Source organism: Pagrus pagrus, assembly GCF_965226575.1.
Source record: "Pagrus pagrus genome assembly, chromosome: 12".
Classification (NCBI taxonomy): domain Eukaryota; kingdom Metazoa; phylum Chordata; class Actinopteri; order Spariformes; family Sparidae; genus Pagrus; species Pagrus pagrus.
In genome coordinates, this window is record NC_140196.1 from 18,316,898 (window position 1) to 18,341,304 (window position 24,407).

Here is a 24,407-nt window from a genome sequence, read left to right on the forward strand (position 1 = left end):
TAAAAAGATTAAAGTCCACACCAACAGAAGCTCCTTTATCCCACAGATAACACTTGTCCTGAAACCCCTTGACAGTAGCCCCGCCTTTAATTCCATGACTTCATGACATCACACTATGTCACCGTGTCACACATTTGACTGACAAGCAGCTAGTTTGGCACTGGAGATATTGATTTATCACAGCTGCTCTGTTGTCGTTAGGGGTGCTGGGTCAGGCATGTGTGAGCTGACCAATCAGAGCAGACTGGGTATTCAGGAGGGGCAACCTTAAAGAGACAGGAGCTTAAACAGAGCGTTTCAGACCATTTTTATTTTGTTTTGTTTTGCACAAACAAAATTCCATTCATCTCCATTGAAGAGCCTGACCTATATATTGGTTGGCCTTTCACAGATATAACAGTATCGGTGTACGGTATGTGATGTCAGATGGTCACAATATGAAACTTTTTTCTTTTGACAGAACATAATGTCGAAAAAGATGCTTTTGGTAATAAGTAACACATTTCCTGTTTCAGTACACTGATGTCATCTTGGACAAGTTTCTTGTGAAACTGTCAAATATCCAGCCTAAATATCTTAGCTACAAGTGTTAGATAACCACATGTGATGGAACATTGCAGAAAATGTGTTTTTATGTGATTATTCAGTGTATATAACTATATGGAGCAATATATCGACATATCATAATTTCTTACTCCCTAATATCGGTACTGGCCACAACAATCCAGTATCAGAGGGGCTCTACTCCATCGTATTAGGGTTGTAGCATAAATAGAGCCAAACTATCTGGGTGGATACAAACTCATAAACCCATTTTTTTCAGTAATTTGGTGAACTAACCCTTTAAAATGTAATTCCTCAGACTGCATTTGGAAAACAAAAACTTTAAAGCAAAGAGGAACCTTTGAAAACAATTATACATCTTCTCGCCGGCTTCTGTTATTCAGCGTCAGTGACTGTGTTTCTGTCCTCTGTTGACACCTAACATGTTTACAAGATAAAGCAAACGTAAAAGCCCTTACGAAAATGGATAAAAGCTGAATCACAATTACATCAATCAGAGACCGAGAGCAGCAAATGGGACTCGAATTTATGTGGAAATGTCAAAGCTTTTTATCTTAACACACAGATAGCGTTTAGCATTAATAGCATTTATTTCAGAAGTTTTGAAGACCTTGTCGGAATAACCGGAGCGTCTGGAGATGATAGTATGTCCTTTACACAAACAACACAGAGAAAGGTAATGAATGCAGGAACACACACACACACACACACACAGTATAAATACGCACGCAGCAATACAGTCAGAGATAAACAGCTCAGGGGTTTTTCGACAAACACTGATCAAACATTGGCACATATACACTATCGTCACATCAGTTCCTGTATGAAACACAAACTGCACGACTACAGGCAGCACCGTTCCAATTACAACACCCCCTACTCTCTCTGTTTGAACCCTCGCCTCTCAGACAAAGACATAATTGAGCGTGACGTCCCACTAGGGGGCACTCATTGATCCTCCGTGCCCAATCCTAACATGACATCATGGATTCAGATGGCAAAGGCAGGCAGTTGGGGTGCGGAGAGGAGGAAGGTGGGTGGATGGATGGGTGGGGGGGGACAAAAGTATTAGTGGAGATTACATCATCCACTCCAGCACCTCGCAGCATAGCAACCACAGAGGTGAAAGCACCCCGGGGAGAGGGAGAAGGAGAAGAAGGAAGAGGAGGAGGAGGAGGTTGAAGACGAACAATAAACTACCACCACTGATGCCTGCTGGTAGTGAGTAGATGAGCGTGTGTGCTTTAAGTAAACATGATACACATATGTATACTGTATGCACATGTTGCCATACATTAATCACACATTTAAAGGGCTTTCTTTCTATTTCATGCACATTATATTTAGATGCACATTGTCGAGGAAACAGTTTTAGACGGTGAATGAACGCACATCTACTGCGTGTGTGTGGGTGTGCAAACTGCAGGTATAAATTTACAGCACAATCTGCACGCCCACACTGTCATCAACAGCTGTATAAAATCATACAGGGCACAGAACAACAGCCTCTCATATGTCATATTTCATGCACCAACAACACCTCGTTAGATCGGAACAAATTAATATTATTTGTCGGTGAAAATATTAAAAACCTGCTCTCCTCTATACACAGAGGAGCCGGCTTCATGTTCACAGCGTAAACAGGAGAAGCAAAAGATTGAGAGACAGTCTGTCAGGGATGAAGGGAGAAGCGGCAGCACCGACAACTTAAGGATAAATAATGGACAGAAGGTGATGATTGATGGCTGTAAGGCAGACAAAAAGAGACAAAGAGGACAACATGTTTATCAAACGCCGGTGTGTTTGTCGCCGGGACCACGCTCGCAAAAGGCTACAAGGACAAAGAGAGCATTACCGACGGAAAGAGAGAGGGAGGAGGAAGGGATGAGAGGGAGAGCGAGGAGAGGAGAGGAAGAAAAATGATAAACAATGGAGGGGGATCTGTGAAACGCATGAAGCAAGTGATGATGGAGCTGCAGTTTGAAAGACGGAGGAGCAAGAAGTAAAAAGAAGGAGGGGAGACGGAGACATGCTGACCTTTACTGAACCTGTGAATTTAATTGAGTTGAACACAAGATTCACATCACATGTCAGCTTATCACTTGTGTGCATGTGTCTGTGTTTTGTGCGGGGGCGGGCTGAATGTGTGTGTGGGTGGCTGTGTATGTGATACGTTTGTCTGTGTGGCTCTCTGTGGATTAATTTACAGTGTGATGAGAAATTTGCTTTATGGTTTAGAGCTGAAAGGGCACAAAGCATGTGAGTGCCAATGTGCTTTCTGCTAAGTACATTATTAGATTGTTCATGAAAGAAAATATCTGACGTATATACGATTTATGGATAGGTGCATTTTTTGTACACTCTGTGGAATTAGTTTAGAGTATGGTTTCATGCAGGTGATGAAAGGATCGTCTTTTTGCGGAAAATATGAATTAGTTGTCATATGTTTGGAATTAATATAAGAAAAACAATGTATTCTGCGTGCCATTGGTTGTGTCACAGATTCAAAATAAGAACCAAGATGTCAGAGTCCTTCTCACAGTTTGATCGCGCAAGTAAATGCAGAGCAGAAAACCCACAGCAATCCTGCTCAGTATCAAAGATACCAGATGCCACTGATGGATAAAAGACAACAAACCAGCCAGGCAGAAATGTTTATGGACGAGGTAATGAATTAAAACTCTTTTGCGACAGGAAGTGCACCATGGAATAGATGCAATCTTACTGTACCTGAGTAAAAGTACAAATTTCTAGGTTTGAACATTGTTGAAACATTTAATGTAACACAACTCAACAATACATATAACAAAGACTGAGTGGTTTTCAGACATTTTAATGCAGAAAGGTTATCTTTAACTAGCCAATAGTGTATGAATCCATTAAAGCTGCCAGCTGCTTTACTAGCTGCAACATTAAAGTGTTGTACTGTTAATTAATGCTTCGATAAATTCTATCCAATGATTTAATGCAGTATAACATTATTCTGAAATTGGATATTCTGCATTCTTTTTGGTATTATGAGTATATCATGATGCTAATACTGATACTTGATCTTATTTTTACAAGAGTCAAAGTTTGAATGCAGGACTTTTACTTGTATTAAGTATTTTGACATGGTATTATTGCAACATATACATAAGTAAAATATAAATAACATATCTGAGTACTTCCTCCACCACTACTTCTTCTCACAGATGTAAAACACAACAGCTTAATAAACTGTATAATCATCCTTCAGTGGAGTTTTCTCAATTCTGTTTCAGGGACTTTTTGATCGGTCAACCAGTAAAAGTCGTCTATAATCATTTTCATTACTGAAATATTTTGCCAAAATGTATCATTGGCAAAGAGTAAGAGCTATCAGCCTCAGCTGTCATAAGATTTCAATAGCAGCAGTCGGTAAGTCACAGCGGTCAAAAGCTTGTTTGAATATTTTTGCCAAACGGGTTGGAGGTCAGTGGAGAGGGACATTTTTGCCTTTTTTCCTTCTCTTCTTTTGGCACTTTGAGTTTCCCGAATACAGAAAAAATGTCTGTTGTGGCTTTGACCCTCTGACTCTCCTCACTTTTGGTTGCATGTGATGCTTTCCTATCTCTGAAATGAAGTGTATTCTACTGTTGCACTCACACTAAGTCATTCTGGATGTGCGTGTCAGCTTAGAATGTAAATGCGAATGTGCGTCTGCTTTTGTCAGCGTTGTGAGGGATTTTCTCTAATTCAGCATGATATACAGGACTCATTTTTGCCCAGATTGTCACTCACACGCCTCTTGGCTCTTCACTCTCTCCCTCTCTGTTCAGTGTTCATTCCCTTAATGTTAAAAAGCCCCTACACTTTTCAGGCATAATAGCTTTTGTCAGGGTTCTTACAGTCAAAACTGAACCGAAACCGTAGCTGAGTTATTCCCCCTTCTTCACTCCACTTTGATCCCTGCAGCTCGGTGAAGCTGCAAGGGTTTTTTTTTTTCCCCTCTCTCCCATGACAGGATTTCTTTCCCCCTCCCTCACCTCGGAGTCCCTCTCCGATGCCGAGGGCCAGGCCGTCCTTGGTCCACTGGACGATGCCGCTGTAGTTGAAGACCACGCAGGACAACACCACCCGTTCTCCCAGCACCACCGACTGGTCCGCGGGCTCCTGGGAGAAGCGAATGCACCAGACTGCAACAGAGGGACAGAGAGGGAAATCAATTTTAAGTTCCTTTCATTGTGACCTGGCCATGAGCTGCCATCTTTTATTGCACTGTATCGAACTACACAGTCCCTCTTCGGTCTTATCGACTTCTACTTGTCCATACGGTGGCTGTTGGGGTGATTTGTGATGTGTCTTTATTGTGTATAGGCTGTTTTTATTGTCCTCTTTTATTATGTGTTTTTATTGTGAGTGCGTTTTAATACAAACCGTGTCTGTGAGTGAAATTTCTCTTACGGGACAGTTGGGCTTTGAATAGAATTGAATGTGTTCGTGCGCATATGCATTGGCCGAATGGAGGGACACCAGAGAATCGGCAGATTTCATTTTAGAGAATCATTCTAATAATTTCTCTTTTTAACTGGACCTTGAGCTCAGTTGCTCGGATTTGCATATTTGTCATTCTTCTGTGCCCTCTGCTTCTGTTTTGTCTCTTACTTGCCCCCTTTTCAAGTTTTCCCTGGACTTCACTGAGGCTTATGTGTGTCTCTGCGTGGGTATGTGTGAGTGAAAGCGTGTGTGTGTGTGTGTGTGTGTGTGTGCCTGCATGGATGTGTAAGTGCACTTGTGTAGCAAGAACATCATTGCCAAGCTGTGATACAGCCTGCTCTTTTTCATCACACAGTACAAAGGATTTTGCTTACACACACACATTTCCTCCAGCAAAATAAGCCTTTTGGCTATTGCAGCGCCACTAAAATACACGGATATAAAAACTACAAGTGTAGCGCCCGCATACATTAACGCTCTCGCATAAAGAGAAAGTGTCAGGTGAGGAGGCGAGGCACTAACCCGGCGCCGTTTTCAGCTGTTTGCATCATCAGGTAAAATTGTTTCATATTCCCGAGAAAGTCTTGCAAGAAGGCGCGTTAATTAAGGCAGGGAAGGAGACTGTGGCGCCTTAGATGACACACGCACTCGCACAAACACACTGACTCGTACACAAACAGAAGCGCTCGCGCACACGCAACATTGAATCACACCCAATCTGCGCACACAAACACATACACACACCTCACTGAGTCATTCACTCACATTGAGTCACACAGCTGAGGATACACACACGTACACACTTCCACAGAGTTGGTGTTTGTCTTCCCGTGGGCTATTCTGTTCTTGGATCATGGTTAAAACAATCCTATTAGCTAATTAAGGCAAAACTGGTTAATAAAGTCGGCCGTGGCTCTGAGGGACACGTCTCGGCGGGATTCAACCACAAAGGTGCAAACAACAGGGAGATTTGCTGATTTGTCAGGAGGATTACACGACCTGTCATGTTATTTGTGCAGAAGGCTCCTTTAATGAAAACAGGAATCTTTAGACTTCACAGGAAGCACTTTGATGTTTCATCAACTTTCCTTTTGAATGCCAAATCAAGAAGACAACTGCTGTGACTGGGAGCTGATAGCTGGGCTCTCCGTTTGAAGTTAAAAGAGAAAATCTGCCTCAGAGACACTTTATTAGTGTTGTTTGGTTGCGCCCAAAGATAAAGTGGATGATTTGTGGTCGAAATATCATCTCTAGAGCTACAACAGATAGTCAATTATTCGATCAAATGAAAAGGAAATTATTGGCCAGCTATTCTGATAATTGATCGATCCTTTCCGTCCTTTGTAAAGCAGAAATATTAAACATTTCCTGGTTCCAGCTTCGTAAATGTGAGGATTTGCTGCTTTTCTGTGTGATTAATGATCGTCGATAAAAAGTATTTTGGTTTGGGACTGTTGGTTGGACAATAGAAGCAACTGGAAGAGTATACTCAAGTGTTTTAAATCTAATCTCAAGACCTGTATCTCTGAGACACTTCACTGATGCTCTTGCTTGCTTTAATTCCTTTTCTGGGTTTTCACATTCATACTTCTTCCATCTGTACCTGTGAATCATTGTGTAACCTAACTTTTAAAATATTCTTACTTTTTTGTTTGTGTCACCTCACCAAATTAAAGGGCAACTGCTTCTTATTAGTCTGTTGTTGTTTGAAGAGCAGAGAGAGGACCAGTCTCTTTCTACTGCAGGCCTATTCAACCCCTTGACTACCATACACTCCCCCTGCTTGAACAGCCTAGTTACAACTTTTTTATGAAATAAGTATATTTGTGTGCTCAGCAACAGATCTAACTAATAAATGGGCTAATAGACCTACTAACAAAACAATCAAAACCATTAAAACTTGGTTGTTAAAGGGCTGCATTCGGCCCACGGGCCACCAGTTGATCATAGAAACTCTACAACTTTGAAAAAAAAGCCCCTATATACCAGAATCCAATGCAGATACACTACACGATATTTTCAATGTCTTACTTTATCTCCAACTAGACACAAAAGTTAGATAAAATAGGTCGATCTAATCAACGGCAGACAAGTCATGACAGGCAGATCCTCTATTTACACACTTTTACTTATGAAGAATGTAATAAAGTTATTAATAAGACATTAGACACCCCTGATGAAGGTGCCAAATATACATTCATTATTTCCTCAAACCTGACAGGAACAGACTGTGCGTCTTTCTCTTTCATCAGTAGGAGTCAGGACAAACAGAGGAGCAGAGACAAAACAGTGGAAATACAGACTGTTTCCTGTCGAGAAGAAGAAGAAGAAGAAGAAGAAGAAGAAGAAGAAGAAGAAGAAGCTACTGGGATGTGATATCCTGCTGACATGAGTGATTTACATGTGGGTCATGTTATGCATGATTTATGCAAAATTAACAGCTATTACAAGTAGGGCCCTCTTCTTCGTGTATAACTCTGAACAGAACAACGCATGTTCTCCTGGGACAGACTGCAGCGTGTTATAGAGTGTGTGTGTGTGTGTGTGTGTGTGTGTGTGTGTGTGTGTGTGTGTGTGTGTGAGAGAGAGAGAGAGAGAGAGAGAGAGAGAGAAGAGAAATAGTGACAGGAAGACAAAAAGGAGGAGACAGAGAACATTTCTGTTTGTGTGTCGTGATATGAATGTGCATTGATGAGTGTGTATTTATCTGTGTTTATGAGCGTGTGGGTATATATTAGTGTGCATGTCTGTGTGTGTGTGTGTGTGTCTGTGTGGCCTGTCAGCCTGCAGCAGGGACTCAGATCGCGGAGGAGAGAGCCGCACTGACAGAGAACAGAGATGTAATTAACCCTACGGGATACCCACCCTCCTCCTCCTCCTCCTCCTCCCCCCTCAACACACACACACACACACACACACACACACACACACACACACACACACACACACACACTTCCTCTATCTCTTCTGCCCCCCTCCACTTTAAAATTCCCTGTCTATCTCCTCTCCCATGTGCTCACGTCTTCTCTCCTCTTTCCTTCTTTCCTTCTCTTTCATCACTCCTTTTTCTCTTTCTCTTTCCAGGTTTACCCATCTATCCATCTATCCATCCCTGCTGCCTCTCTGTGTCCCTTCATACCTAACTTTGTACATCCCGCCATTGCCTTTGTTTTCTTTCTTACTCCTCAATCCTCATTTTCTCATCCTCTTTCTTACTTTTCCTGTCTTTCACCAACATCTATCTGCTTCTCCGCCTCTCTAGCATCCCTCTGCTTCCCTTTCAATCTCAGTCACTGTCCACATCTTCCAACATTTTCTTTCTTCCTGTTCTTCTATCATCCTCACTTCTTCCTACACTGTCTTCTGTCTTTTTCTGTCTCCGCATTTCTGTCTGAATCTCTTTTCCCAGCCTCCTTCTTCCTCCTCCTCCTCCACCTCCTCCTTTCTTTCCTTCCCTTCATCCTTGCCGCCCTGCATCATTACCCTGAGGGATGATGTTAGGTATATCTTCTCTTCCTCTCTCTCTCTCTGCTCTCATTGCATAATGACCCAGTGGTACAATAGACTGAGCTTCACAATAACAGCCTCAGTGTCCAAGCATATTATCCTTAATGTCTTTAATATCTTTTGTTCACAGTGTCCTCTTTTTTTTTTTCCATCAGACTGAGTTTTATTAAACATCTTTTCAAGTACTATCTAACAAGCCATTTATACACTTAACATTTAGGTCTAAAATAAACACGTTGCACTGTGTTATGAAATTTTTAAGTAGTAAGAGTGAGTGGAAAAAAAACTGCCTCTTGGAATAGATGAGCTGTAGCAGGATCTCAAACAAGTGCGGGTTAAATCCTGGGTGACGAGCAAATATTTAACAGTGGAGTGACGGTTAAGGTAAAGTCATACGTCTAAATACCTGATCAGACTTCAAAAACGGCATCATTTGGATCCGTCTTCAAAATGCTAATGGGCATCACGCACCAGCTGCATTTCACGGTGTTGCATCATTTGATCAAGGTAGCTCACAACGGACTCTCCAGACAGACAAAACCAAATGACAAAACATATCGTTCGCTGTTGTCTCGAAATGCTTTTCCGACCCGATGCACTGCAGAAACTAATCTAGATATCGAGATACAAGGAACATACGCTGTTACAGGACTGTCAGTGTGCTTCAACACTAAGTTTTTACTGAAAGTTCAAGACAAAAACATCTTATTCCAACGTTCAGGCTTTTGGTTTGCGTGAGGGTTCTCAACGTTATCTCTATCTTAGCTTGTAGACTTTTGTTGACATGAGTTCATTTGTTGTCAACCTGTTACACTCAACTGATAACAAGGCTTTAGATGGTTTACAGTTCCCTTGAGACAACTAGCAGAGTGCTTTTTGGTTCACATAAACATGCAGCTATGGAGGGACTTGTCATGCAAAGCTTTTCAATCTGAATGGTACAAGATGAAGGCTCTGAGACCGACAGAGTCCAGTTTAAAAGCAGGGAATACAGTACCGAGGTGGTTTTCTTGCCAGGTTTGGCTGCTTGCACACCATGGTTGAGTCAGCTTATAGGACTTCTAGCTAATGGCCAGTATGCACAGCAGTAGTAAGAGGTCAGCAACAAGCAAAGATTTGTGTCCAACAGGTAAATCACAGAGAGATGAGGAAGAGCAGCCAGAGGACATTAAGAAATATTCTCTCTATACAAAACAATGGAGGCTAAATTAATCAACCTGAACCTTGTTTTTGTACAAGTTATAAAGATGGGTTTATGGACAGTAATCATTGAGGCCCGGCCCTCAGCAACACTCCACTCTGGCAGCGTCATAAAATTTGAGAAGGAGTTTCTGTGGATGCAAAATTAGCACATGTTCAGGATGAGTCATCAACATTTTTGTGCTTTCCAGTAAGTTACAAACTCTGAAATACCATCAAGAATACATAAAAAACTCATAGTGTGTCATTGTCGGGCATTAATCAACATATCAGGTAGGACAACAAAAATGTTGAGACTGAACGTATCAGTAAAATGTTGACCCTTTGTTTTCTGTCATAATATCCAGCCTTGCGATTGTGACTACACCATTATTTTATGTTTTTATGATGTGCCCAGGCACTCACAGCACTTGGTTAAAAGTTGATTTTTGAGACTCAAATTGTCAAATACTGGCGCTTTAGGTACAACACGTTAACTAACATGTATCCAAAGCCGCAAACTTTCTCTAACCTTAACCAAAGTGCATTTGTTGCCTAAAGCTGGTCTGGATGCAAACCCCAGACTGGAGTCTGACTCACAGTCCTTCAATTCGTACACCACTCAGACCTCCCCCCTTCGTTTCTGGCAATGTTGATGCCCTTTTGTGTGTCACTTGTCTTTGCAGTGATTGACAGAAGTGAGTCTTAACAGGTAGCTTCACATTTTCCGAGCAAATCGAAAGCTTTTGATTGGTTCAAGAATCCGAAAGAAAGGGAAAGAAATCTATTCTAGGAATATTTTTTGATAAAAATCACTCAAATCATACCTCTCTTGAATTATACTTGTTGGAATTCAGGTGATTAAGAAAAGGAGAGAACTTAGAAACATAAAATAAGACTGTAGATATTTAAATTTCTGGACTTTCTGGTCACAGTCGCAGTATTCATTGAAGAAAGCGCCCACTGTTGAGCAGAAGACTTCCGATAAGCCACCAGAGGTCAAAAACAATCTCCTGCGAGCAAATCTTAATATGTGGAAATGAAAGGACAGTTTGTGAGGTTTGTAACCCTAAACTGCAGTCCTCCACACCCTGAAGCCTTCATCCTCCTAACCCCCGCCCCCAAAAACTGCCACGCTGACCCCTCTCCATGTATTCATGTCCAAGCTCTGCCTCCGGGCTACAGCTCGCTCCCATTTCAACTACCGCACACCACTCTCAGGCAGGAGGGAGCACACTGTGTCTAAGTGTGTGTGTGTCTGCGAGTATTGTCCATGTTTACACGCATGCCTGCATACATATCTGTCATTGTTGTGTTATGTATGCCGTGTGCATATATTTGCCATTTCTGAAAAGGCAGCAAAGGGCAAAGTGTGGAAAGGAGAGTAAAAAAGAAAAGGTGTTTGCATGAGAGGGAGAAAAGAGTGAAAAAGTGTGTGTGTTTGAGTGTGTGTGAAAGGGAGGGAGGGAGGGAGGGGGGGGGAGATTAAGAGAGAACCACAGAAAAATAGAAGAGAGAAGAGAAAGCGAGGATGAAGAGACAGAAAGACTGATAGAAAGGAATAAAGGCTCCTCTGTAGTAGCTGAGTTCCACTTTTGTGACATTTCCTGCCTTACTAGTCGACTCAAACTTTGAAGTAAATGGGAAGGTTCATTAAAATCATTCTTGTACAAATCCTCAGCCCTGCAAAAAACTTTTGACACTACTCTCAAAGAGGGAAATGTTTTTGTTGAGGAGACATTTTTCTGAGTAATTACTGGCTCAGGTTCCATGTCACTGCACAAGAGGTCAAAAGAAGCTCTTTGAACTAGAAGCAACAAAATATAACTTCCTGAAAGAAAGATAAGTCGACGGTTGAGTCTCATCCCAAGGTCATTAAACACACGACGCTTTGGGTCCAACAAGCTGCCAACCCAAAGCGTCAGGATTTTGTTGCTTTAATAGCATTATCAACCATGACAATTGAGTAAAATGTTTTCAGCTTTCATCATTTAGTCGTTATAATACTAAGTGTCAAAATGTTCAAATTGGAAACTGCAGTAGGCCAGACACAGATTTAGCCCGCATTCACACAGACAACAGCACCGTGTTTTAAATGCTGTGCACCCGTTCATAGGACTGGGACGACTGCGTGGGAGTGCAGATGCAAAGGGGGCCCGCAACCAATCACAAAACTGCCTTGAAAAAATATTTGAACCAGGCTTCAGGAGATTGTTTTGTAAACTGAATGCAGTTTTTCTACCATTTACTTCAATAATGATGAATGATTGTCAACGTGATTGACTGTAAAATGTTTTGTGCCTTCAAAGTCACGGAGATAATTTCCTCTATTTATCGTTTAAGTTTATTATTAATGACGCTTAAAGCACTTATCATTGTACCTTGTACCAAAATTTGGGTGGTCTTCTTTGTGAGACATGATTGGCATTTGCATTTGTTTATCTAAATGTTCCTTACTGGGAAGTTACCCTCAGGCCACTGTTAGTCGTGCCTGTGCCCGAGACAAAATGATCTCCAAAGGCCGTCCCAGTGCATTATTTTAAAGGTTAGTGGCCCCTTTAATAATTCATTGGTCCTCTGGTCCGCAGTCTAATGACTGATTTCATTGCAAGTCCCTTGACGTTTACTGAACTTGGAAGATCTGCTTTTAGTTTCTTTGCCCTGACTACCTGAAACACTTTACAAAGCACCCTAAAAATTAACACTTTAAAATCATTTGGTGAATTTAAATCCATGATTATAAACCATCAGCTTCTGCTTGTACCAGTTTTAACTGATTTTTATGAACTGTATTCATGTATTTGTTTAATTAATGGTTTTATTTCTATCTTTTAATATTTTGTATCATTTATGTCGACATCATTATAAATGTTGGCTTCCCCTCAGTGATCTTAGATTTTCCAGAATTAAAATAAGTACCATACCAGTGACCAGGCCTGAGCATTAAAGAGCTTTTCCGGACTCTCAATTTATGAGTGATGATCATTTGTAAAACGTGAGACTGCCACAGTTTGGAATCTGCATGTACGCAGTGCTCACGAAACGTTTTTGTGCCTCTTTTATTTTAAACACTGGGCTGTTCTTGGTCTGGATGCTTAGTTTTAGATGACAGAAAGCGCGAGCTGGGAAAAGTGTTGCATGAAAGCATGTCATCATGACAGCAGAGAAAAGACAGATTAATCATACAGACAGACACAGGATCGACACAGTGGATGTGCATGCAACAATGTTTAATGCATCATTACATCTTATTAGATTGTTTATTAATTAGTGTTCTGAATGTTTCTGCTGCATTTGACTTCCTTCTAGGTATACACGTATGGTCCATTAAGGTCTGCAGTGGATTATACAGTATAGGGAGGCCAGACGCATTTTAACACACATGGCAGAGTACACACACACACACACACACACACACACACACACAAATAAAAGTAGTCTGAGTTCTGTGTCACATTACAAAGCCATGTGTCCCTCCAGCATTTACAAACAAAGGTCAGAATACAGCGACCTGTTTGTTTCTGATTGGCCATGAGGGACGAGCGCATCATTCCTGTGGGACGACATGTTTACCGCTGCCTTGTTTATTCGAATGTTTTGGGAAATATCATTCATGTAACGCCCCGAGCACACAGCATGAAACTGACAGAGACAAACACGCGAGCAGACGGACAGACAGCGAGACAGACACAGAGGGACAGACACAGACATCATAAGTTTGTCACGGTGCGTCCCCACTCGCCCGGTGTTTGCTGTAAACAGTAGCGCAGTGATTTCCCAGTGTCCCCTCTGCCACCAAGCGCTGTTTTTATTTCCCCTCACAAACACTCGGAGCAGAACAGAGGAGCAGCGTGACGTCTACCGCAGAGGAGATGGTGAGTAACCCGAGCAGTTATTGGAAATCACACTCGCACACAAACACGCACAGTCAAGCTCATCCAGGGGCAATTACTACAGTGCAGACACAGAGTCTCATACACTCTCATACGCACAGACGCCGCTTAAAGTCACGAAGACAACTGCATGCATGATTTACAAGTACACACACACGCACGCACAGTATACACACTTATGGCACAAATTTACACAAATGCCCGCAGAGTTGAATACACTCAAATCTAAACTCACTCACACACAAATATACTCAATTACACTCCCTAAAATCACTTCAAAACAGCACAGCTGGATGCAAGCACAGGATTATTACTTTGCCTCGACACACATACTGTACATCACACACTCAAACACTCACACGTAAATATATACATTTAACGAGTGACACTGCTTGGACATAAATATAAGGATCACATGTGATCACAAGATACTGTATAGATTAAAACAAGGAACAAACAGTACAGTCCATTGATGTACGGAGAGTACTGAAGGATCGTTCTTGTTTATTACAGCTTGGGTCGTATTTTCAGAGTTCTGTCCGTCATTTCCAGAGTGTCTGCTGAGATCTGGGAACACTGCAACGTCTCTCAGTGATCAGATGATCAGAGAGATAATAAACAAGCAAAACAGTTTAGCCTGATTGTATAAACCAGTTAATTTTGGAGGCAAAAAAAAAGTGTTTCCATGGAAAGAAAACATCCACATGACACTAAAGTAGGATGGGGGGGGAGAGGGGAGACTGATACCTCATCTCAGGGTATTTGCTGCAACAATGCCAGTGCTCTCTTCTCACCAAATTTATGATGGAATAAATGTCAGCGATAGTGGAAATACAAAATTTCATGATGAAATTAATGTAGTAGAAACTGTATTTATCTAAATTGGCAATGATACCAATCTGACATAATGGATCAGTTCATCCTTCGTGTTCAACTCAGTGTGTACAATGGTATTATTACTTTTGGGACTGATGTCAACACTATGAAAGTAAGACATGTTGTGATGTGAAAATCTAAATCTAAATATCCTGTATGTCCTTGTTATGTTCCCCATAACAAACTCGTCCTGTTTGTTGTTATGGGGCCATCACTGACCAATCACACTGTTGTGATGTCATAGCTTTGCGACTCTTGTTGGTGTTCGGTGGCTATTATTTTTACACTAAGTTCACCTATTGTTATTTCCGTTCTTTTTCAGTTTTCTGCTGCTGTTTGGTTGGGGGAAACAAAAAGGCAACAAAAAACTTGGGTAGGTTTGGGAAAATTTGGTTGGGGTTAAAATCTTTCACGACGTTAAACACCTGTTTCAAAGGATGATTTCTCCCACAAACTTATTTTTCTGGTCTTTTTCCCTGAGTCGCTAAGCTTTGACTTCACAAAAATGTGATTGGTCAGCTTCAATGACATTCCAGGAACAAAATCAACACTGCGATATCAGATTGTGTGTATCTAAGAGGGTCAAAATGTTGTATTACATCGATAATATGGTAATAAAAGCTTTGATTTAGCACGTGAGATTGTTTCTTCACTATTGAAATTAGAAATAGACTCTTTTTTTTTGCTTTGACATATTATGACATATATGTTGATTGCACAGTGTGTTGGCTGTAGACATTCTTGTCTGGTCCCACTTTAATTTTGACATGTGTCACTACTCAAACAAACACCATACTTGTGTGAGCCACACACGTGCATGCAAGAGACCATTCAGAGAGACCAATCATTCGTGAAGTTGTCACTGCCACCATTTGCGATCTGCATGTAAGCGGTACGCACAAAAAAAAGTTATTAATTGTCACACACTCGCATATAGAAACACAAACTCGTACAGAAAGGCGCTCAGTCCTCCTGAAGTTCAGCTTCGTGAGAGAGAACATGTTCTAATCATCACTACACTGCAACCAACCTGATTATGCCGCTGTGGACTTCAAACAACTGGGTTGTGTTGGTTGACTCTTTTCCGGAAAGCAGGCAGGGGAGACGCACACAAACACTGTGCGCACATGCTTGCAAACACACACAAAAACACACACACACGCACACTCGCAGCAATCCCTCCCCTCTCTTCCTATCTGCTTCTCCCTGCAGCTCTCTCTCAGTCTCTCTAATTGACTTCTGCTTTCTTACATTTCATTTCATCTCTTATTTCAGTTTTATTTCCCCCTATTTTATGATCCCCTCTGTCTTCAATTATTCATACCTCTCTCTTTCTCTCTCTGATTTCTTTCCATCTGGTCTTGGTGATGTTTAATTCACCTCTTCATTTGGAGGAGGGGGGCGGCTGCTGCTGTGCGCTGTTAATTGGTTTTTAAGAGCGGTAAGTACACACACATGTACGCACACTCGCATTTGCACATACCCACTTGCACACGCAGGCTCAAACACACACACACTCACATACACACCCTCCCCTCCCTCCGCTGTTAGAGCACACTGTACATGTCTGCTAGCATTAACATCATCAAATGAGCACGGAGTGAAAAAGCATGTGAGAAGAAGAAGGCAATTGTGTGTGTGAGTATGTCTGTGTGTGTGTGTGTGTGTGTGTGTGTGTGTGTGTGCGCGCAAGGAGTAGGGATTGGGGGGTATGTTTGTGTGTATGTGTGTTTTCTGGTGCATGTGAGAGCGAGTGCGTATGAGTGAGCAGGTCAATGCTGTGAATGTTGCATTCGATAAAAATTAGACCAAGTGCATGGGTGAATGCTGTATGTGTGTGTATGTGTGTGTGTGTGTGTGTGTGTGTGTGTGTTCTTGCACTTCTATCTCTGTGAGAACCCACCGGAGACTTTGTGGGCAGCCCCCTCCAGACAGCCCGATGAGTCCTGACTTCGTAAAAAGGGTTGTTCAGGAGTTGAGACTCTGCTTCAGGGTTGAGATTAAAACTATGTTTAGATTAAGGTTGGTGTGAGGAGTCGGCATGTAGTTGTGATGATTCAAGTCACGGTTAGGGTTATGTCGATGAGGGTCCTTTCAAATAAGTAGTGACGAAGAGCCTGCGTTAAAGGCATGCAGTGAAATTTAAACCTAAAAAAAAAAAAAATCAGTCTTGGGTACAGTTTTAAATCCTTTTTTAATTCAAAATTCTTGGAGAAAATGATGCATCTACAAACAAAGTTATCTCAAGGTATAATTAACCACGATGGTTGCTTTCTGCCTTTGTTGTCAAAAAATGTTTTTTAACACATCTAGTAGACAGAGAACAACATTAGCATTTATCTGAAGTCCATGATTCATGTTTCTTTAAACTGGTTTTCACATGAATGTATGTTTTGGTTTTTTGCTCCTTGATGTTCCACTTTCTTCAGCAGCTAGCCGTTGACTTTGTCTTTCGTTTTTCAGCTGTTTAGCGCTGAGCAGTTAGCATCCAAGGGTTTATCAGTGCTTTTTTGATGTTTTTAAAAACAGCCTATTACTGCTGCTGGAAACATGTTTAGTGAGACTCAACCAAACCATTAATGTGTCCAAAAATAAAAACTATGAGCTCAACGAGCAGCCTGTTCTCATTTGTCAAATACAGCAGCCTGGTCACTGTCTCGATGCTTTGAAGTTTGATGCGGTAGCTTCACCTCTAGTGTCACCCCCTGAGGCCCTTCTAGTGCAGTATGAAGAGCGAGAAAAGTCAGAGACGAGTGGCGGTTAGGGTTGTTGGAACGATGAGGACTTTGCTCCAGAGACCGGGGTTTGCGTCCCGTTTGCGACCTACAGTCAAGATTGACTAAGTAAGTTAACATGTAAGTCACGTAACTGAACGTTATTTTAACCCAGAGTATGAGCTTTTCTGTCAGCAAACTTTGTACTGAAAGTCTAACCAGACACTGCACATTATTGCTACCTTGACAACAGGGCTGACACTAGAATTGGGGGTGATGTAGAGTTTCAGCAGAGTTATTGAGCTGGTATAAATTATATGCGAGTTCACTAAACCCCCTTTAAACCCCTTTCACATTAGATTAATTCATTTGATCCTTATATATTATTTAAAATATTGATTTGGTGGAGCTTTAAAGTTAACTCATTTTGTTGTTTGTAATCAAGAATTGTTCTCACGTTATCTTTATTGAAAGTTCTGGTCCAAATCCGAAGGTGTCTGGAGACACGACAGACCTCTTCTTTAAACACAAAAATGTGCGGAAAATATTAAAAACGCTCCTCCAGTATTATCCACTTGATGTATAGAGGCAGTCATAAAAAAGCCTGTCTTGTTCAAATATTTCACTAAAAGTGGGCATTAAAGCATAAGAATGAGATAATTCCTGACATAATGGAATGATGTGGAAAAAAGGTTATTACTAAGTTTCTTTAAGGGGGAATCTAAAAAATACCAAATGTGTGTGTCGATGCGTGACACTAAAGAGAACTCATACATATAAGTGCTTACAGTATGTGAGCAAGTGAGTGACTTCCAAGCGAATGTCTGCAAGTATCCTCTGTGTGTGCATGTGTATGTGTGTGTGTGTGTGTGTGTGTGTGTGTGTGTGTGTGTGTGTGTGTGTGTGTGTGTGTGTGTGTGCCGTCTCTGCATTCCCAGACAACGCTGCAGCCACATCATTAGCCACATCCTCTGACTCCAACCTGGACGTCGGATCAGAGGAATGGAATTAAGTTGGGAGCAGATTAGTCATTATCCAAATAACGACCTCGCTCAGCAATGGCTGTGCGATTTCCCCTTCAATAAGAATTGGTGATGTGAACTCCACTGAGGCAGAGGAGATGAGATTCTGCTGTGGAGTGAAACGGTGAAGAGAGAAATAACCTCGCTGTAGCCCTGTGAACAAGAGGACAAAAAAGCTCTGCTGCAAACAGGGACGAGGCCACTTTAATCTTAATGATGGCGGGAAAAAAAAGAGAGCTGAAGGAAAAAAAATCTGAGCTGCTGCTGCCGCGCTAACGAAATGCTCGTACGGTTTAATCTAATTGTTAATAAGTTACAGTGGTAATGAGTGAATTTTCATGGAGTCAGTGCAGTAACGCAGCATGAACAAGATCTGGGCTTCCATCCAAGAACAAAAAAATCTGAATGTAAATTTCCGGTTTTATGCTCACTGGAGGTAAAAAAGAAAGGTCTGCAGGTTACAACACTCTTTGTGAGGTGCTCTGTGTCGTAAACCGTGACTTACCAGCGGAAAAAGAAACGTACACGTTGTCTCTACCAAGTATAGCGCTCCAGCGTGGCGGTGCCTTACAATATGCAAAGTGCATTGCATGATTCCCATCTTGAAAATGAAAGCATGAAATATCACTTACACTATCCGACACGAAAGCAAGATAACAACTTGCCAAATAGAAATCAGTTCTTGAAAGTCTGTGTGGAAATTCAATTTATTTTCTTCAACGCGGCTGATGGAAACACACCTAATTTGCATTTTATTTTTTCCCCTGCATTTCAAAAATTCACTTTAAATTCCCTTCTCTTCCCTTCCCGCAGCGACTGCCTGACATATTTCTTGCAGTTCCTACTTCTTCTTAATGCACAAATATAATAGAGCTACATTGAGACTGTGTGAAAGCTTTCCAAAGCCGTGCGTTGGAGGCCCTTTTTCGTCAGAACTTCACAGCCAAGCAGCATTCAACATTCATAATTTTTTTTTCTCTGATGTAAATGCAAGATACCTCAGCTCCTACAGACTTTGAAGATCTGATCTTTCTATTGCAAAGACTGTAAAATATGAAAAAGGCCTTTCAGGTCTGTATGTGCTAATTTGGACTCTGTCACACTGTATGTTTTTAGATCTAGCATGTGGAGTTATAGTTTAGGGGAAACTCCGTATTCCCTGCCTGATTATTAATTTAAGAGCAATGTGTTAAGGCAACAGTTGACAGTTTGAACCTTTCAGTGCTAATTACCTCCACCTGTGTCTGTTGGCTGGTTGGTTGGTTTGTCAGCAGGATTACACAAAAACTACTTCATTTCCATGAATTTTGGATGGAGAATGGGTCTCGACCCAGAATAGACCCCATTGACTTTTGGCGTGGATCCAGATAAAGGGATGGATTCAGGAGTCTTTGACATTGCCAGGGCGTTTCTCGTCCTTTTTCTTAATTTATCAGGGAATTATACACAGATCTTGATGGAAAAAACAGGTAGCTGGTATTTATGAGTTGCCAATTGTATTGTAAACAATGATCCAAGAGAGAAGAGGTCTTGGGCTGTATAACCATTATCAATTATCTGGATATCCACTGAAACATCCATCGTTGCCCCACAAAGATGATAGCCAATTGTTTCTGAGATTGCAGAAAGTTAAACAATAATCTACCTTGATTACGTTGTGAAGCGAAATTGGCTATCTGTTATATGGAAAAACCTCAGCACCTGTGTGTTTTCTGTAAATGTAGTGACATCCAAGGTACTCCGAGCTCGGCGCTGTGCCATCACTGTGCTGCATTTCCCAGAGATCATCTGTCAATCTAACAGTGTTGCGGAACAGTGAGTAGGCATCACGATTCTATCAGGGGACTACAGATCTCCAAATGTTTGTCTCCAGGGGACCAGGGCTCTCTTTGCCCTGATAATTAGGCTGAATTGAGTTTGTCTTTGAGAAAAAAACATTTTTAAGAGTGATCTTAGGGAAATTTGCTGCCAGGGCAGAATTAAGGTAATAGGTTGGATCACTGCTCTAAATGGAAATTCTCTTTCTCTTACTCTCTCTCTCCATCTCAGCAGCAGTAGTGAGGAAAAGCACAGCTGCAGCCTCTCAAAGCAAAGACACTGACAGAAAGGCAGAGCTCAGACTCCTGCACAGATTTCCTGTAGATGATGTTCTATTTTCTGGTGATGTGCTCACCACAATCTTGCTAGGTGTGGGGTGGCAGAAAAATCCAACTGTAAGCATCGGGGAAGCCCGGGTGGAGCTGAGATGGAACAAGTAAGCAGCAACCATCGTGGTTTAGTGGTAAATCACCATGTCTACACGCTTTTCAGGCATCCACATGATCTGTATCTGATGAAATAGGTAAGGTTCAGTTTTAATCCATCCAATCCATACGGCTGCCCACACCTGCTGTGTAACAACACGCACTTCAATCGTGCGACTGTGAACTGAAGCATATTTTCAACCTTTTCCTGCACAGCAATATTGTGTCAGCGCCGACGAAGTACCAAACCTGCTGCTGCTGCGCTGCTGATATGCTGCTTACATGTGGACAAGGTGTCAGAAGCCCGTCAATCAAACCTGCTGTCAAAAATATTTCTCTTTAACCCTTCTTATAAAACAAGCACTTTTCACAGTGACTATTAACTTTCCATAAAGAAATTCAGATTTGTCCTCTTAATTACCATCAATACAGTCTAATGCTTAAACCCTCATTCAAGGGATCCCCCCATAAATGATGCAGCCAATAACAGGTGTGTCTTTCAGGCTGAATGTACGCTTCATACTGAGACAGTCTAGCCTCACAGCAGCTCAAGAAGGCTGCAAACTTTCATTCTGGCAATTGGGTTGGTCGGAGACCAAAAGGTGCATTCAAGCATTCCTTGCCAACTCTTAATATCAAATATTTTCATGTTTATCACTGAGAAGTTGCCCTTAAACTGCTGACAAAGTGGTATCCTATATATCTGAGATAAATTCTGTCACTCCAACACATAATGAAAAACAGTAAAGCCCTGTGATTACCAACTTGAACAACAATATGCTAGACAAGAACAAACAGTGGACATCGTGTGGTGACCACATGAACACAAACTGTAAAAATACTGAGTTGTCACCTTATCTCCCCCTCCCGCTTATTGATAGGAATGTAGGTTTACATTTAATTGATAGAACACTTTGTTCTTTTTTCCTGTCTCTTTCTGTTATTCTGTTGTTTAATTCACACTGTAATGCTGCCGCTTCTTTCCACTCTGCACATACAGCAGTCTGTCTGTCCTGGAGGAGGGACCCCTCCTATTTTGCTCTTCCTGATGTTTCCCATTTTGTTTCCTGTTCAAGGGTTTTCTAATTCGTGATGGTTCATTATCCTAACGGAGGTTTCAAGAATTGAGGATTGTCACGGGCCTGCAATTACTTATGAGGATTGCAAAGGATATGATGGTCGCAGTCTCCAACTTTGTAGAAAGTAAGGCTCCATTACTCCTTTATAGTAGCCTTTGACATGGGATGGCTCTTTGTCAACTTGTCAGGACATTAACAGTCTAAAAGTGCAGACTTTGACGAGTTCGACCCCTAAATTGTTGTCAGCATGAGTCCCCTTAGTGCCAGCATTCAACAGAAATGAGACATTTCCGTATTTTTCAACTCAAAGTATTTCCGTTTTGGCTGCAACATTAGGCCGAGATGGCTGCTACTTGAGCAGTTCTTCTTCCATTTATTCAAAACAAACAAACAGAAAATGCATCATTTCCTGTGCTGCAGATGATTTCCCTGCAAAAGACCGACATTACCAAACACTGAGAGTTCAGAACAGCAAATATAACAGCTCTCATGAACCGGGTTCTCCTCATGATTCACTGCTGTCGAGGTGCACTGTGGGCTAAAACCCATGTTTGTGACCGAACCAGTTGGCCACAAGGTGTTTAACGGAGCAACCGAGGACACAAACAGACAAATACAGCTAGTGACTGTCACTCTGTCCGTCTGTCTGTCTGTCTTTTTGTTTGTCTCTCTGCTGTCTGTTTCGATTTGTATGTGGCTGCGGATCACTGCGTCTCTCTCTGTCTTTCCCTTTCCCTCTGTCACTCTCTTTCCGCTCATCCTTTTTTCAGTCTGTGGGCTTGTCTGTCGGTCTCTGTCAATCACTCCCCGCTGCAGCTGTGTGTGTGTGTGTGTGTGTACGTGCACGGGTGTATATGATTTTTTTAAAACTCGTCTCCCACTGTCTTCATCTCTCCATCTCTGTGCCCTCTCCAGCTCATGTCTCCTCTCTCTTATCTTTCCCCGTCTCGCTGTCAGTCTGTCTATTTCGATCCGTCTATTTATCTGTTTATCTCGATCTGTTTTGGCTCATTTTTTTCACTCCGAGGTTGTGTGTCGCCGCGCTTCACGTGCACAGACACACACATACATTAACGCAGACACACACACCAGCATGCCTTCCTTCTCTGGGCTCCATGGGGACATGTAAGTGGGACATGGGGGGAGAGAACAAACAGATCAAACTTCAATCTAGGCTTTTCACTCTTTCCTCCTCCTTCTACGAACCCCCCAACCCCTGACACACACACACACACACACACACACACACACAAACACAAACACATGCACACATACACACTCCTCCTCCTCCTCCTCTTTCTCCTCCACTCCTCCTTACCCTCCTCCTCTTCCTCAATACACACTCTCTCCTTTGCCCAGACCCAGCAGCCTGTTTGGCAGGGTCGGCTTGTTTCAAACACACACAGTCACACAACCAGTGATTCACATGTGCACACACACTTGCACACACACACAGATTGAGGGGGTGGGGGGGATATGTAAAAAGTTACACAAACAAGTGCACATAGGGATAGAAGCATGATAAAACTTGCAAACACACACACACACACGCTGCCTTCTAAATGGCTAATTGGCTTGTTGACAGTGAAATATTTAAAATGAAGCATGAATTATATAAAGAGACATCGATTGTATATTTGCTGTGTGAATAAAACATGAACGTCCTGTGTTTCTTCTCCCTCTCGCGTGCTCCCCCCCTCCCCTCCCCGTCTCTCAATCAAATTCTGCTCAATTCAATAAAGCTTTACAGGCAGTACGTCTGATATACAAAAAACACACAGTGTGAAGTAAATAAAGAGAACAAATGATAAATAAAATAATGATCTTCAGTTCGTGGAATGAAACAACTCCTTCCTCTCTCTCTCAGCTCCCATATTCTCTCCAAACATCCAGGTCAATGTGCCTCCGTCTGTTCACACTTTCACACTTTCACACATTTGCTGACCTCACTCCAGCTCTTTCTCTCCCTCCCTCTCCCTCTTTCTTGCTCTCGATTCTCTCTCTCTGGCTCTCCGTCTCCCTGCCAACACACACTCTCCATTTCTCTCTTGCTCTTTCTATCAAAGGGAGCTAGGTAGGTGTCAGGAGCCTACAAGTTGGTGTTTTTGTATTTCTAAAATACATATTTGTATTCATATGTTTATTTCTTTAAACCACTGTGAAGGCCAAGTCAAAGTTGGTTAGGACTGTAATTATGTTTTACACAATCGCATTCTCCCAACTTTGTGGCAACAATTTCGAAAGGCTCTTTCCTGTTTCAGAATGATGATGCATGGTGCATAGCCAGGTCCAAATGGTTTCCCAGTTTGGTGTCCTGCCAAGAACCCTGACCTTAACCCCATCCAACACTTTTGGGATGAACTTGAAAGTTGCTCAAAATCATTACATGACCTCACTGATGCTCTTGTGACCCAGTGGGATCGAATCCCTGCAGCCTGCTTCAAAAATCTTGCATAAAGCCTTACCACAAAACTGAAAGGTTATCATAGTGGCAAAAGAAAGACAGTTACATTTTAACATCTGCATTAATTAAAGGGTTTGTCTGAGTCCGTGTGTATCCACAAAGTACTCTTTGTCCGTTGTTGTCTTTGGTATCTCTTAAACATTATGTTAAGTGCAATTGAAGAATATCTTCCAGCAAGTGACTCAGCCCTCAGGTGGCCATAGTAATTACAGTCCTCATCAAAAAAATGACCCCTATTTATATGTCTTGTAGGCAGCAACCTCTAGTGGCTGTGGTGATTTCTACAGCAGCAAAGGAGGAAGTCAGATGAAGTAGTATAAAGATCAACAAGGTCAGCATGAAGGGAGGTCGGGGATGCAATTGTCGAGACAAAAAATCAAAGGACTTTGACTGAGGGGACAGCTGTCC

At 41.9% G+C, this 24,407-nt stretch overlaps 1 protein-coding gene across 2 annotated transcripts in view; it reads right to left on the reverse strand.

The window, feature by feature from the left end:
- kirrel1b (kirre like nephrin family adhesion molecule 1b) overlaps positions 1–24,407 on the reverse strand; it is an 84,915-nt gene that overhangs the window by 30,063 nt on the left and 30,445 nt on the right. For both annotated transcript variants that reach the window (XM_084370213.1, XM_084370212.1), the window contains exon 2: positions 4,572–4,721. In XM_084370213.1, the coding sequence (XP_084226339.1) occupies positions 4,572–4,721 (150 nt within the window). The remainder of the gene's footprint in view (positions 1–4,571; positions 4,722–24,407) is intronic.